We start from the raw sequence: 16704 nt of genomic DNA, 5'->3' as shown, positions 1-16704 counted from the left end.
CCAGCCTGGCATTTCACATTTTTTACTCCGCATATAAGTTAAATAAACAGGGTGACAACATACGCCAACAGACAACCCCAGTCCATTGTTCTATGTCTGGTTCTAACTGTTGCTTCTTGACCTGCTTACAAATTTCTCAGGAGGCAGGTAAGGTGGTCTGGTAGTCCCATCTCTTGAAGAATTTTCCATGGTTGGTTGTGATCCACACAAAGACTTTGGCATAGTCAATGAAGCAGAAGTAGATGTTTTACTGGAATACTCTTGCATTTTCTATGATCCAGCAGATGTTGGCAATTTGATCTCTGGTTCCTCTGCCTTTTCTAAATCCAGCTGGAACATCTGGATCTCGGTTCATGTACTGTTGAAGCCTAGCTTGGAGAATTTTGAGCATTACTTTGTTAGCGTGTGAGATGAGTGCAACTGTGCAGTACTTTGAACATTCTTTGACATTGCCTTTCTTTGGGATTAGTATGAAAACTGACCTTGTCCAGTCCTGTGGCCACTGCTGACTTTTCCAACTTTGCTGGCATATTGAGTGCAGCCCTTTCACAGCATCATCTTTCAGGATTTGAAATAGCTCAACTGGAATACCATCACCTGCACTAGCTTTGTTCGTAGTGATGCTTCCTGAGGCCCACTTGACTTCATATTCCAGAATGTCTGGCTCTAGGTGAGTGATTTCACCATCATGGTTATCTGGGTCATTAAAATCTTTTTTGTATAGTCCTTCTGTGTATCCTTGCCACCTCTTCTTACTATCTTCTGCTTCTTTTAGACCTATACCATTTCTGTCCTTTACTTTGCCCATCTTTGCATAAAATATTCCATTGATATCTCTGATTTTCTTGAAAAGATCTCTAGACTTTCCCATTCTGTTGCTTTACTTACTCTATTTCTTTGCACTGATCACTGAGGAAGGCTTTCTTATCTCTCCTTGCTGTTCTTTGGAACTCTGCATTCAGATGGATATATCTTTCCTTTTCTCCTTTGCCTTTAGCTTCTCTTCTTTTCTCAGCTATTTGTAAGGCTTCCTCAGACAATCATTTTGCCATTTTGCATTTCTTCTTCTTGGGAATGGTTTTGGTCCCTGCCTCCTATACAATGTTATGAACCTCCACCCATAGTTCTTCAGGCACTCCACCAGATCAAATCCTTTGAGTCTAATCATCTCTTCCACTGTATAATCATAAGGGATTTGATTTAGGTCATACCTGAATGGTCTAGTGGTTTTCCCTGCTTTCTTCAATTTGATTCTGAATTTGGCAATAAGGAGTTCATGATCTGAGCCACAGCCAGCTCCGGACTTGTTTCTGCTGACTGTGTCAAGCTTCTCAATCTTTGACTGCAAAGAATATAATCAATCTAATTTTGGTTTTGTCCATCTGGTGATGTCCGTGTGTAGAGGGTTGTCTCTTGTGATGTTTGAAGAGGGTGCTTGCTATGCTCAGTGTGTTTACTACGATCAGTGTGTTCTCTTGGCAAACTCTGTTAGCATTTGCCCTATTTCATTTTGTACACCAAGACCAAACTTGCCTGTTATTCCAGGTATCTCTTGGCTTCCAACTTTTGCATTCCAGTCCCCTGTGATGAAAAGCACATCTTTTTTTGGTATTTGTGCTAGAAGGTCTTGTAGGTCATCATAGAACAATTCAACTTTAGCTTCTTTGGCATTAGTGGTTGGGGCATAGACTTGGAGTACTGTGACATTGAATGGTTTGCCTTGGAAATGAACAGAGATTATTCTGTCATTTTTGAGATTGCATCTGAGTACTGAAATCTTTTGTATTCTTTTGTTGACTATGGGAGCTACTTCATTTCTTCTGAGGGATTCTTGCCCACAGTAGTAGATACAATGGTCATCTGAGTTAAATTCACCCATTCAGGTTCATTTTAGTTCACTGATTCCTAAAATGTTGATGTTCACTCTTGCTATCTCCTGTTTGATCACTTCCAATTTGCCTTGATTCATGGACTTGACATTCCCGGTCCCTATGCAATATTGTTCCTTACAGCTTTGGACTTTACTTTCATCACCAGTCACATCTACAACTGCACGTTGTTTTTGCTTTGGCTCAGCCTCTTCATTCTTTCTGGAATTATTTCTCCACTCTTCTCCAGTAGCATACTGGGGACATAATGACCTAGGGTTTCATCTTTCAGTGTCATAGCTTTTTGCCTTTTCATACTCTTCATGGGGTTCTCAATGCAAGAATACTGAAATGGTTACCAGATCACAAAGTCTACACTAATGATCAAAGGCTCAGAAATGGAGAAATTATCTAATGGTTCAAACATTTAACTATTTGCATGAAAAAAATAATTGTATCTGTAATATATCACTCGCTGAACTAATTCCACATGTATTTAATAAGCTAAATAGTTTAAGATAAAATCATTTCAAACAACCAGAAAAATATAGGTGAATCTGACCACAAATCTCAAATGGGGGAAAAATTGTGAGTCATAAGAGCAGTGAAGAAACCTTTAAAAATGTCCCATAATAGGTAATCGGATTAAAAAATGTCTAGTGTATTCATACAATGGAATGGATGAATGGACGTGAACAGCCATGAACAAAGCACAATAACTTCAGTGGATTGCAAGGGCATTATGTTAAGTGAAGAAAGCCAAACACAAAAGGTTGCATTGTTCATTATCTTCTTGTTATGACGTTTTCAAAGTAACAAAGGTATAGTGAGGGAGATCAGATCAGTGATCTCCAGGTGTTAAATGTGGGGAGTGGTTGTGAATACTAATGGGTGACACAAAGAAGTGTGTGACACAGGAAGTGTTTCTTCCTGTTGAGGAATCAGTTTGTACCCTGATTGTGCTCATGGTTACATGAAACTATACACACGTGCTTGTCCTACTAGGTATGGTTGGAAACTGGAAGCATCACTTGACAGTGCAGCAAAATGAAAGATCTGACAGAGTATTCCAAAGGAAGATGAGATATTTTCCTTTAAGTTCATCAGGGATATAAATGAGGAGTACAATTTATAAAAAAAATCATATAAAAGAAATTCACTACCTATAGAGCATATTTTAATATACATATTCATTTGTATTTCTAATATAAATGTTAACTATAACATTAACAAAATCAGTAAACTGTGCTTGGATTAGTTGTCATGAATTTGATGAACACTTTGAAATTTCAAAAACTAAAATGATGGTCTGCATTGTTAGCCTGAATGATAAAGGAAAGACAAAAAGCATACAACATAAATTGTAAATGTCTTGAGTTTTCTGTAGTGTATACTTTTTATTTGTCTCAATTAAATTTAGGATCAATCAAATGTTAAACAGTCTTTTCATCCTTCAAATTAAACTTTAATGCTTTGCTTACACTCAATGTAAATATTGAAACTGAGAAATCACATGTAAATACAGACATCTATTAATAATTTACCACATCACAGTTTTCACAAAAGATCAAAAGTTCAAGGTAAATTAATCATTTAACTATTTGGATGAAAAATATAGTTCTGTTCATAACACAAAACTAACAACTAACTCTGGCTATATTTAATACTTAATATTTAAGAAAAAACCATTTTGAACAGCTAGAAAAGTATAGGTGAATCTGATCATAATTTTCAAATTGCAAAAATCTTGTGAACCATAGAAGCAGTGGAAGAAACTTTAAAAAATTAGTAAATTTACAGTTATAAACATTTTGAGGACTACTATCCAGTTAACAAATAGAAATAATCCAATACTCATGTACAGCAATACAAATAAAGAAATTGTGTGGCTTTATATAAGGAAACACTATAAGAATGCATGAATTACAACTACATGGAAAACATACGAATCTCAGAAATATAATATTCACTGGAAAAAATAGACACATCACACAATTCTTTATAAAAGATTAAAAAACAGTAAGATTAATCTATGGTTTGAAAAGATGAGTAATTACCTTTTGAGGATGGTATAGTAACTGATACAGTTCAGTTCAGTTCAGTCATTCAGTCGTGTCCAACTCTTTGCAACCCCATGAATCGCAGCACACCAGGCCTCCCTATCCATCACCAACTCCCGGAGTTCACTCAAACTCACGTCCATCAAGTCAGTGTGCCATCCACCCATCTCATCCTCTGTCGTCCCCTTTTCCTCCTGCCCCCAATCCCTCATCAGAGTCTTTTCCAATGAGTCAACTGATTAGGCAAATGAGAAAAGTCTTAGGGTCTTAGTAATATTTTTAATTGAGTTATAGTAGCTGTACAATATTATATAAGTTACAGATGTATAATATAATAATTCACAATTTTTAAAGATTATACTCCATTTATGCTGCTGCTGTTGCTGCATCACTTCAGTCGTGTCCGATTCTCTGTGACCCCACAGACTGCAGCCCACCAGGCTCCCCCATCCCTGGGATTCTCCAGGCAAGAACACTGGAGTGGGTTGCCATATTCCCTGTATTGTATAATATATCCATGTAGCTTATTTTATACATAATAGTTTGTACCTTTTATTCCTCTACCACTATATTGCCCTTCCTCCCTTCCTTCTCCCCACTGGAAACCACTAGTTTGTCCTAGAAATAGTTTATTGCTTGATCTTAGTGGTAGTTCCATAGGTTCAGTCATTTTGCAAACATTATTATTCACAATAATTTTTGAATTTTCCTGTATTTGTGTCATATTTAATAAATATGTGAAATAAATAACAAATATGAAAACATTTTATATACTAAACACAAAGCTTGCCATTTATAGAAAAGACAAAACATTAATTCATACCTGCATACAAGCATGCTAAGTTGCTTCAGTCATGCTGAATGCTTTGCAACCTCATGGACTGTAGCCCACCAGGTATCTCTGTCCATGGAATTCTTCAGGCAAGAATACTGCAGTGGGTTGCCATGCCCTCCTCCAGGGAATCTTCCTGGCCCAGGGATTGAACCCACATCTGTTAGGTTTCCTGCTTTGGCAGGCAGACTCTTTACCATTAATGCCACCTGGGAAGCCCAATTCATAATTAGCAAAATTTTAAAAACTCAGTAATGCTCAATGTTTGAAAGAGTAGAATGAAATAAACAGTCTCACACATTTTTGCAAAAATGGTAATCAGTTCAAATGTTCTTTATAGAAATTATGACACAAAATTTAATTTTAAGAGACCGTAGAGGAGCAGCTAATCAATGCAGCATCATATTGACAGAAGACACACAGACCAATGGAACAGAATAAATGTCCCACATATAAAATTACAGATGTACAGCTGAATTTTGACAAAACTGCAAAGGCCATTACATCAAGAAAAATAGATTATTCAGCAAATGGTGGTGTAATAAGTGGACATTCATAAACAAAAACAATGACATTTGATTTAAATATTATATCTAACAGAAATTAACTCAAAGTTCATCATGGATATAAATATAAAACATAAATCTATAACACTTTTAGAAGAAAACATAGGATAAAATATTCATGACTTAGGCACAAATTTCTTAGCCGTGAAATCAAGGCGTCATCCATTAAAAAGATATAATGAACTTATTTAAGAAAAAAACTCACACTGCAAATTATTTTCTTAGGAGATGTAGAAAGCTTTTTAATTAATATAGTATACTCTGAATATTCCTACTTTAATAAAGCTGTTTATTTTCAAAAAAGAAAGAAAGAAAAGCCATAGACTGGAAGGAAATATTTTCAGATCACATACAGTATCTCCTAAAGGACTTGTATCCAGGGAAAATGAATTCTCTAAACTCAACAGTCAGGAAACAATCGGTCCAATCAGAAAATCAGCAAAAAACTTGAAAGACACTTTATCACAGAGGACCAAGGAATGGTGAATAAACACTTCAAACTCTATGTGCCACCGTTAGGCACCAGAGAAACAGAAGGTAAAGCAATCGTGAGATATCACTGCTTACTTATTTGAATCTATTTTATGAACTATTGGCAACACCAGATGCTGCCAATGATATGGAGCAAATAGATCTCTCTTACATTGCTGAGTAATACACAAAATGTCACAGCCACTTGGAAGACAGTTTGGAAAATTCTTATAAAATTAAACATATACTTAACATATGATTGGGCTTTCCTGCTGGCTCAATGGTAAAGAATCTGCCTGCCAATACAAGGGATGTCAGTTAGATCCCTGGATCAGGAAGATCTCCTAAAGAAGAAAATGGCAACCCACTCAAGTATTCTTGCCTGGGAAATCCCATGGACAGAGGAGTCTGGCAGGCTATAGTCCATGGGGGCTACAAACGAGTTGGACATGAATTAGGGACTAAACAACAGCAACAACAACATGTAATTAAGCAATCCCACTGTTGTGCATTTATCCTAGAGAAGGGAAACTTTTATTCACACACAGAGTTGTTCATGAATTTTTATTACGTCTGTTTGTAATAACCTAAACTAGACATATCCCAAATGTCCCTTCAGTAGGTGAACAGATAAAGACACCACAGTATAGCCATACAGTGGCATTTCACTCAGGAATAAAATGAAATGTACAAAACACAATAACTTCAACAGATTTCAAGGGCATTACCCTAACTGAAGAAAGATAAACTCAAAAGGTAACATAGTTTATGATTTTATTTTCATGACATTCTCAACCTGACAAAACTATAGTAATGCAAAGCAGCTAAGAAAAATCCAGGGGCTAAAGTAGGTGTGTGGGTGTAAATACTAATGGGCAATGACAAGAGGTGTCTTCGTGGTGATGGGGCACTTTGTATTTCCTGACTGTGCTGAAATTTACATGACTCTACATGAGATAATGTTTCATAGGAGTATGATTACCTCAGCCCCCCAAAACAAGTACATGTAAAAACTGGTGAAATCTTAATAATGTCTGTTTTTGAGTTAATATTTTACTAAAATCAACTTCATGCTTTTGATAATGTATTATGGTTATGTAGGATATTATTATTGGAGGAAACATGGAGACGGGAACTTCATGAGTTTCTGTATTATTTTTACATGTTCTTATGGAGCAAACTCTTTCCAAATAAAAATTATAAAATAGAACATCAGTTTAACAGTTAAAATAGAACATGAGTTTAATTAGTTTAACAGAAGAACAAAGCTGGAGAATTCATCCTAGACAGTGATCAAGATCTATTTTCAAACCTCTTTATTTTTAAATAAGTAGATCTACAAAAGTTTTCCAAAGATAGTGTGTAGTCCCAAAGTTCCCTCTTTCTCTTACACTGAAAAAGTGATCTCCACAATCCACTTGCTTATATATTCAACACTAGTACACATGTGAGTACTATTGTTGCCGAGTCATATTTCTATGAGAAGAAATCTATCAACTGGATTACAGTGTTGGTAGTCAGTTCTTTTTTATTTTTAGCCTTACAGTGCATGGACACAATTTGATTTCTTTAGTTTATTTATTTTTTTTTATTTTTTATTATTTATTTTTAATTGGAATATAATTGATTTACAATATGCTTGCTCCTTGGATGAAAAGTTATGACCAAACTAGACAGTATATTAAAAAGCAGAGACATTACTTTGCCAACAAAGGTCCGTAGTCAAAGCTATGGTTTTCCAGTAGTCATGTACAGATTTGAGAGTTCAACATCCATTTATGATAAAAACTCTCCAGAAAGCAAGAATAGAAGGAACATACCTCAACATAATAAAAGCTATATATGACAAACCCACAGCAAACATTATTCTCAATGGAGAAAAATTGAAAGCATTTCCCCTAAAGTCAGGAACAAGACAAGGCTGCCCACTTTCACCACTACTATTCAACATAGTTCTGGAAGTTTTGGCCACAGCAATCAGAGCAGAAAAAGAAATAAAAGGAATCCAAATTGGAAAAGAAGAAGTAAAACTTTCACTGTTTGCAGATGAGATGATCCTCTACATAGAAAACCCTAAAGACTCCACCAGAAAATTACTAGAGCTAATCAATGAATATAGTAAAGTTGCAGAATATAAAATCAACACACAGAAATCACTTGAATTCCTATACATTAATAATGAGAAAGTAGAAAAAAAAAATTAAGGAAACAATTCCATTCACCATTGCAATGAAAAGAATAAAATACTTAGGAATATATCTACCTAAAGAAACTAAAGACCTATATATAGAAAACTATAAAACACTGGTGAAAGAAATCAAAGAGGACACTAATAGATGGAGAAATATACCATGTTCATGGATTGGAAGAATCAATATAGTGAAAATGAGTATACTACCCAAAGCAATCTACAGATTCAAGGCAATTCCTATCAAGCTACCTGCGGTATTTTCCACAGAGCTAGAACAAACAATTTCAAAATTTGTATGGAAATACAAAAAAACCTCGAATAGCCAAAGCAATCTTGAGAAAGAAGAATGGAACTGGAGGAATCAACCTGCCTGACTTCAGGCTCTACTACAAAGCCACAGTCATCAAGACAGTATGGTACTGGCACAAAGACAGACATATAGATCAATGGAACAAAATAGAAAGCCCAGAGATAAATCCACATACCTATGGACACCTTATCTTCGACAAAGGAGGCAAGAATATACAATGGAGAAAAGACTATCTCTTTAACAAGTGGTGCTGGGAAAACTGGTCAACCACTTGTAAAAGAATGAAACTAGAACACTTTCTAACACCATTCACAAAAATAAACTCAAAATGGATTAAAGATCTAAACGTAAGACCAGAAACTATAAAACTCCTAGAGGAGAACATAGGCAAAACACTCTCAGACATAAATCACAGCAGGATCCTCTATGATCCACCTCCCAGAATTCTGGAAATAAAAGCAAAAATAAACAAATGGGATCTAATGAAAATTAAAAGCTTCTGCACAACAAAGGAAAATATAAGCAAGGTGAAAAGACAGCCTTTGGAATGGGAGAAAATAATAGCAAATGAAGCAACTGATAAACAACTAATCTCAAAAATATACAAGCAACTTATGCAGCTCAATTCCAGAAAAATAAACGACCCAATCAAAAATGGGCCAAAGAACTAAATAGACATTTCTCCAAAGAAGACATACAGATGGCTACCAAACACATGAAGAGATGCTCAACATCACTCATTATCAAAGAAATGCAAATCAAGACCACAATGAGATACCATTTCACACCAGTCAGAATGGCTGCGATCCAAAAGTCTACAAGCAATAAATGCTGGAGAGGGTGTGGAGAAAAGGGAACCCTCTTACACTGTTGGTGGGAATGCAAACTAGAACAGCCACTATGGAGAATAGTGTGGAGATTCCTTAAAAAACTGGAAATAGAACTGCCTTATGACCCAGCAATCCCACTGTTGGGCATACACACCGAGGAAACCAGAATTGAAAGAGACACATGTACCCCAGTGTTCATCGCAGCACTGTTTATAATAGCCAGGACATGGAAGCAACCTAGATGTCCATCAGCAGACGAATGGATAAGAAAGCTGTGGTACATATACACAATGGAGTATTACTCAGCCATTAAAAAGAATACATTTGAATCAGTTCTAATGAGGTGGACGAAACTGGAGCCGATTATACAGAGTGAAGTAAGCCAGAAAGAAAAACACCAATACAGTATACTAACACATATATATGGAATTTAGAAAGATGGTAATGATAACGCTGTATGTGAGACAGCAAAAGAGACACAGATGTATAGAACAGTCTTTTGGACTCTGTGGGAGAGGGAGAGGGTAGAATGATTTGGGAGAATGGCATTGAAACATGTATACTATCACGTAAGAAACGAATCACCAGTCTAGGTTCAATACAGGATACAGGATGCTTGGGGCTGGTGCACTGGGATGACCCAGAGAGATGATATGGGGAGAGAGGTGGGAGGGGGCTTCAGGATTGGGAACTCATGTACACTCATGGCGGATTCATGTCAATGTATGGCAAAACCAATACAGTATTGTAAAGTAAAAAATTAAAATAAAATAAAATAAAAATTAGAGCTGAGTGCTGAAGAATTGATGTTTTGAACTGTGTTGTTGAAGGCTCTTGAGAGTCCCTTGGACTGCAAGGAGATCCAACCAGTCAATCCTAAAGGAAATCAGTCCTGGGTATTCATTGGAAGGACTGATGCTGAAGCTGAAACTCCAATACTTTGGCCACCTGATGCAAAGAACTGACTCATTTGAAAAGACCCTGATGCTGGGAAAGATTGAAGGCAGGAGGAGAAGGAGATGACAGAGGATGAGATGGTTGGATGGCATCACTGACTCAATGGACATGCTGCTGCTGCTGCTGCTAAGTTGCTTCAGTCGTGTTCGACTCTGTGTGACCCCATAGACAGCAGCCCACCAGGCCGCCCCATCCCTGGATTCTTCAGGCAAGAACACTGGAGTGGGTTGCCATTCCTTCTCCAATGCATGAAAGTGAAAAGTGAAAGTGAAGTCGCTCAGTCGCGTCCAACTCTTAGCAACCCCATGGACTGCAGCCTACCAGGCTCCTCCATCCATGGGATTTTCCAGGCAAGAGTACTGGAGAAGGCTGCCTTTGCCTTCTCTGTCAATGGACATGAGTTTAAGTAAACTCAGGGAGTTGGTGATGGACAGGGAGGGCTGACATGCTGCAGTCCATGGGGTCACAAAGAGTTGGACACGACTGAGCTACTGAACTCAACTGATTTACAATGCTGGTTACATCTATGTATGTACATATGTGTGTGTGTATATATATATATATACATATATGGCTTCCCTGGTGGCCCAGTGGTAAAGACCAGCCTGCCAATGCAGGAGATGCCGGTTCAATCCCTGGGTCCGGAAGATCCCGTGGAAAAGGAAATGGCAACCCACTCCAGTATTCTTGCCTGGACAGAAGAGCCTGGTGGGCTATAGTCCATGGGGTCACAAAGAGTCAGACACAACTTAGTGACTAAGCGAGCACACATCCTTCACCTCAGTCCCTTTATAGCCTTAAAAATCCAGTGTGGCTAGTCCAGGTCTAACTGCAGTCTCAGCCTACACTGCTGAGCTTTTCGTTTGCTATTCTACAGCCACTTTGTCTCCTATCAGTGTCTACAGAGCCACAGTCTCTTTGAGCAATAGTCCTTTCACCCACATATATGTTCTCTGTAAGATTTCCCTGCTTTCTTAATGTGGTGTAGGTCACTCAATTAGTGTTATTGATTCATTTACTTTTTCATATTACATTTATTGCAGTCTACAGTTCTATATATGTGTATTTTATTTAACACTTCTTCTCTCTCCGTTCTTCTTCCTTTTTTTTTTTTTTTAAATTTTTGACCACACTGCCTGCAGATGTGGGATCTTAGCTTCCTGACCAGGGATTGAATCCAGGCCCCATGAAGTGAAAGTGCGGAGTCCTAACCCCTGGGTCAGGGAAGTCTCACTCCACTCTCCACTCTTATGCTGGGACTAAATACGCTGTGAGAAAAGGGACTGACTATTTTCTATTATTTCACAGGGCCTGGTACATAGTTATCACACACACAAAAAAATTGTTCAATGAGTTAACTCTCAAAGGAGTATAAAAGTAATTAGGCAGACGAAAGGGGGAAATTACTCCTGGGAAAACAAGTAGGAAGTATGAAAACTCACAAGATGAGAAGAGTATTGATGCTCTTGTGAATCGCCAGATAGTTTGATGTGGCCAGAGGTCAGTAGGCACACAGCAAAGGATAGACAATATACAGAAAAGGTGTATTTGAAGACAAATTCCCAGAAAATCACCTAAGGATTACAGGATAAAAGGAAAGGGATAAGAAAAGTTAATAAACACATAAGCATGTCCAGTAATGCATCTAATTCTTTTAAAAAGAAGGAAATACTAATATTTCCACTATTGTTTTCTAAATTATGAATGGATCTTCAAGTGAACAACAGACCATGAAAAGCACATGTGTATATGAATGGAGAGTACTGTTAAATGTTTTTAATCGAAATAATTCTGGCAAAATTGCTGATGTATAGAGTCACTTGTGATCTTCATAACAATTATTTCTAAACAGGAATCATTTAACTAAATAGACAATTTCTTCAAAACCTTGGACAAAGGAGAATCTATTGTCTCTATCTGATCTTGCCCCCGACAGAACAGCTTCTGTTGTAGCCCATAGCAGGAGGGTGGGAGTGGGGGGTGAGGAGTGGGGGGAGGGGTAGGTACCTATTGTAAACAATCTAATTCAATTAAACGAGACATACGTAGATGAATAATCAGACCAAGTCCAAGTCTAATGATCCAGTAATACAACCATTTAATTGAAGCTTTTCCACAAGAAGAAAATAGGTATTGTATAGCAAGGTTATTATACAGCTATTGCAATAAAGGGCTTCCCTGGCAGCTCAGTGGTAAAAGAATCCGACTGCAATTCAGGAGTTGTAGTAGATGAGGGTTCAATCCCTGGGTCAGGACAATCCCCTGAAGGAGGGCATGGCAACCCACTCCAGTATTCTTTCCTGGAGAATCCCATGAACAGATGAGCCCGGTGAGCTATCATCCATAGTGTCGCATAGAATCAGACACAATGGAAGCGACTTAGCATGCATGCATTGCAATAAAAGGAAAGCAAAAAGAAGTGTTATGAGGAAACAGAGATAGACGGCATATTCGAGGCTATTAGAATGATGGTAAGCATGAGTGGCTGCTGATCCTGGAGTTATTTCACTGTGACAATCTTTTCTTTCTCATCAAAGGAGAAAAGAGAGAACCATTGTGATGCATACTACCAGAGACAAGACTGAATTGTAACTGAGGGACCATATTCATGAAAGGATCCTATGGAAATAGTCTTTCCACCAGTCCCATTTTTCTCTCTTGGTAAACAGAGGTATGGGAGTTTAAAATAGTCTATAAGTTAAGAAGCAGGAAATGTGTCTCCTCTAAGTAGTCAAGGTCAAAATTCACCCCATCTAGTCAAGGGAAAAAACTATGCCCAAAATTAAGCTCAAAGCTTAAAAGAAGCAATGTAGAGCAAAATATTAAAGAATCAAGAAAGCGCCTGCATTGTTTTACGTATCTGTGTTATTCTAATGCACAAATATCATAGGTGATTTTCTGTTGCCTTGAATTTAAAGCTCATTATTACCCCCAGATAAACTCAACAGGAATATTTTTCATCTTTTCCTGAAAAAAAATTCATGATTTTGTTGCTGTCAGTTGCCAGTAACCATATGTAACAGAGGTGGGTACAGATGGGAGGAAATAGTAAAAAGGTCAGCTGCAAGTGAGTTTTGCACAAATAAGGCATATTTTGTTGAAAGCTTCAAATCTCTGAATAATTTACTGCATCCTGACCACTTATAATTTAGAGAAGTGTGAGGTAGGTGGCTCAGATGGTAAAGATTCTGCCTGCAATGTGAGAGACCTGGGTTCGTTGATCCCTGGGCCAGGAAGATCCCCCGGAGAAGGGAATGGCTACCTACTCCAGTATTCTTGCCTGGAGAATTCCATTGTCAGAGGAGCCTGCAGGGCTACAGTCCATGGGATTGCAGAGTTGAACATGACTGAGCGACTAACACATACACACATGAGGTGATACCTGGGTCAGGTCTGCAAAGCTACCATTTCATTTTAATGATCCCAAGTTAACAACTGGCCAAATTGTCACATAATGTCAGTGAAGTCTGGACCCTAAATTATTTTAAATGAGTACTGAGATTTATATCTACTATATTCTTAAACTTCAAAATTGTTCATATACCTACATATGCATAAAATAAACTTAGCCTTATTTAAGCAAACAAAACATAATTTGGAGCATCCTAGTTGATAAAATCAATTTAATGAAATAATAATGTTAAGCTATTTGAAATATATTTCTACAATGAATTACCAAACTCCTCTGTATTCTGCTATGTCAGAGTTGCCCTACAGTTTATGCTCTCTGATTTATACCTTTTCCTCTTGTTTCCCAGAAGCACAATTTCAACATCAGACATGAGTCGCCTTTGTGCCAGCATGATCTCACTGAAAGTGGTTAGCCTCTCTGAGATTGGCCTGTTTGAAATAAGAATGTCCTCCCTTGACTCAGCTCAACTCTCTTTTCTCAAAGATACCTCTTCTGAATGCTCTGCTCTTTCATACTGCACAGATCTCCTTTCAACAGCCCATAACGTACAGGTCTGAGACACTATCTTTCTCATTTGGCTCATATCAAATGTGATAATATGCATATAACATAGTAGTTGGGAGATGTTCTTCATATCATTAATTTCCAGCTGTGTGACCTTGGGGTCAAATGTACCACTCCAACTTTATATTTCTGAGATATGTTAGGGAGAAGAGCTATACATTATAAAATTCATGTAAATAAAAAAAATTATAATTTAACTTTGAATAGCTAAGGGAAAATTATCAGCATCACTGACTCAATTGACATGAGTTTAAGCATGAGTTTAAGGGGCCACAAAGAAGACAGGACTTAGCAACTGAACAACAACAACAATATTTGCATTTTGTAGTAAATTTAACCAACATTAACACTAGGTTTACAGAAGGTCAAGGGCTCACTGCTAGGATCTCTGTGGTTAAATGAATGGGGAAGTCATACTGTTACTTCCATAAACAAATTTATACTCTAGTTAGGATAATGAGGTAATCCCAAATATAAAAGAATATGTTTTAAAAAACAGAACTTTGTGATTGAATTTAGAATGCACATTCCAAATGAGGTCAAATTGAATTAAATAGGATGATGATGTAATAGGTAAGAAATTTTAAGATGAATTATAAACTTATAACTTTTCACTTTTCACTTTCATGCATTGGAGAAGGAAATAGCAACCCACTCCAGTGTTCTTGCCTGGAGAATCCCAGGGATGGGGGAGCCTGGCGGGCTGCCGTCTATGGGGTCGCACAGAGTCGGACACGACTGAAGCCACTTAGCAATTAGCAATAAACTTATAAGACACACAGGTCAGTAAGTAGTAGACATAGAACACAGCAAAGGGGAGGGGTCAAACGTTTGGTTGGTGAAGAACCTTGATCAGAGGCTGCAGCTCTGGACCAAGCTCTTTAGATACTGAGAGAGAACTTTGAGGTTTCAGTTTGAACTCTCACAAAGTAGGAACCGCCCCCCTCTGCAATCTCCTAAAACATCACACTGCTTCTCATTAAACTCTAACATTCCAAAGAGCTTATCACTCCCACAATCACCGAATCAGTGTTGAGACAATACATCCTACAGGAGAGCTGTCCCCTATAAAACGAGCCAAAATTTAGGAGTGAAACGCCTTGACGTCTTTGAACATATTTTGCCCTTGATCATCATGTCAGGATTTGAGCTTTATTGAGCGCATCTGCTATAAGCAAGTATAAATGGAAATTCTATGAAATTGACTAAATGAAAACAAAGAATAATCTAATCTGCTCAATCTAAACAGTTTTAATGGTAAAGGATTTGGGAGTTTACTAGAACTGGCTTAAGAAAATAACAAATACAGCCAATAACCTGATGATTATGGAAACAATGGCAAACTCACATGTTAAAAGAAAGATTCCATCAAAAACAGGGCAGTCTCCCAGAAGGGGAAGGCAGATGAAGGAGAGATGCTGGGGAAGCCAACCGCGTGGTCCCGCGGCCGTTGGGTTGGACGCCCTGGCCTTGGCGCCTCCGCCCGCTGTGTAACCACCGGCAAGCTCCGCACCCGCTCAGCGGTTATCGTGCCCACTCCCACCAACGTGGCTGCTGGCATGCCCAGCGGCAAAGTGAGATACGCAAAGCTCTCCAGCCCCGACAGCGGACAAATTAACAGTCAGAAGGAAACTTCACCTTCCAAAGAGAGCTTAAAGCCGAAAAGATGCCCAGGTGTCGTAGGACCTCATGTATTGGAGAAAAGCTGTACTGACATTCCTTTTAAGGCCATTGCCTGCGCCTTCTCACAGTTTTTGGTTGGTGCTTTTCTCATTATTACGGGCTGCCTCCTGCTGGCAGGCTATATCAGCAAAGTGGGCGCCAATCGAGCCTTCCCAGTCCTGACTGTCGGCATCCTGGTGTTCCTCCCCGGGTTTTACTACCTGATCGTCGCCTACAGAGCCTACCGAGGCTGCCAGGGCTGCTCCTTCCGTGACCTTCCGGATTTTGATCACTAGCCCCCACCCCAGCCAGAGGAGTCACAGGTAGGGGTGAGCAGAGTTGAAGGCACTGGACAGAAGTTGCGGAAATCTATGCTTAAGAATTAAGGAAATCTACCGTTTTGCAAATAAATGTTCGGCCCAACTATGGCCAAATTTCCTAAATCCATCCTCCAAATGTTAATTGAGTTTACAGTTAGCCAACTAGGAAGTTAAGAGAGGACGTGGTCTTTTTTTATTTTCCTGGCCCTTGCAGAATCCCATGACAAATTTTTCCACTTGGATATGTATCCAGGAGGAATAGCAATGTTAATTGTGTGAGGAAGTGAAGACTTACTCTGTGAAAGTAAAATGTTGCCACCACCTAGTTAGAGCTGAATGTTTCTTTTAAATAGTCCTCATTGACAATTTTATTATATCTTGTGGCAAATAGAAAAATGCAATAATTATGTTAAATTTATTACCAAGTGATTTATTTGAAAAGTTTCTATTTTATCCCTCATATTAATCTCTAACTTTGTATTCTATGGATGATCTTGATAAAACCAAATATCAATTGAGGGAAAATTAAAAGAGCACTACAGCTGTGTTGTATGGAGGCCCTACAAGCTTTAGGGTCACACAGAGCTCCATTTAAATCCCAGAGGCAAACTTTCCAGCTGTATAAGCTTGGACAAATTAATACTCTGAGACACAGTTGGGG

General features: G+C 38.2%; 1 protein-coding gene across 1 annotated transcript; it reads left to right on the top strand.

Annotated features, from left to right (window-relative positions):
• Nucleotides 1–15476: 15476 nt before the first annotated feature.
• On the top strand, nt 15477–16019 carry LOC128053581 (transmembrane protein 230-like). The gene has a single exon (XM_052646096.1). It carries the CDS (start codon nt 15477–15479, stop codon nt 16017–16019), a length of 543 nt encoding a protein of 180 aa, XP_052502056.1.
• The last annotated feature ends 685 nt before the right edge of the window (nt 16020–16704 follow it).

Source organism: Budorcas taxicolor, chromosome 9 (genome assembly GCF_023091745.1).
Source record: "Budorcas taxicolor isolate Tak-1 chromosome 9, Takin1.1, whole genome shotgun sequence".
Taxonomy (NCBI): Eukaryota; Metazoa; Chordata; class Mammalia; order Artiodactyla; family Bovidae; genus Budorcas; species Budorcas taxicolor.
This window is presented reverse-complemented; position numbering and strand designations above follow the sequence as displayed.

Bases quoted from the DNA above. Each gene is read 5' to 3' on its own strand.
- LOC128053581 (XM_052646096.1), top strand. From the start codon at position 15,477: ATGCTGGGGAAGCCAACCGCGTGGTCCCGCGGCCGTTGGGTTGGACGC.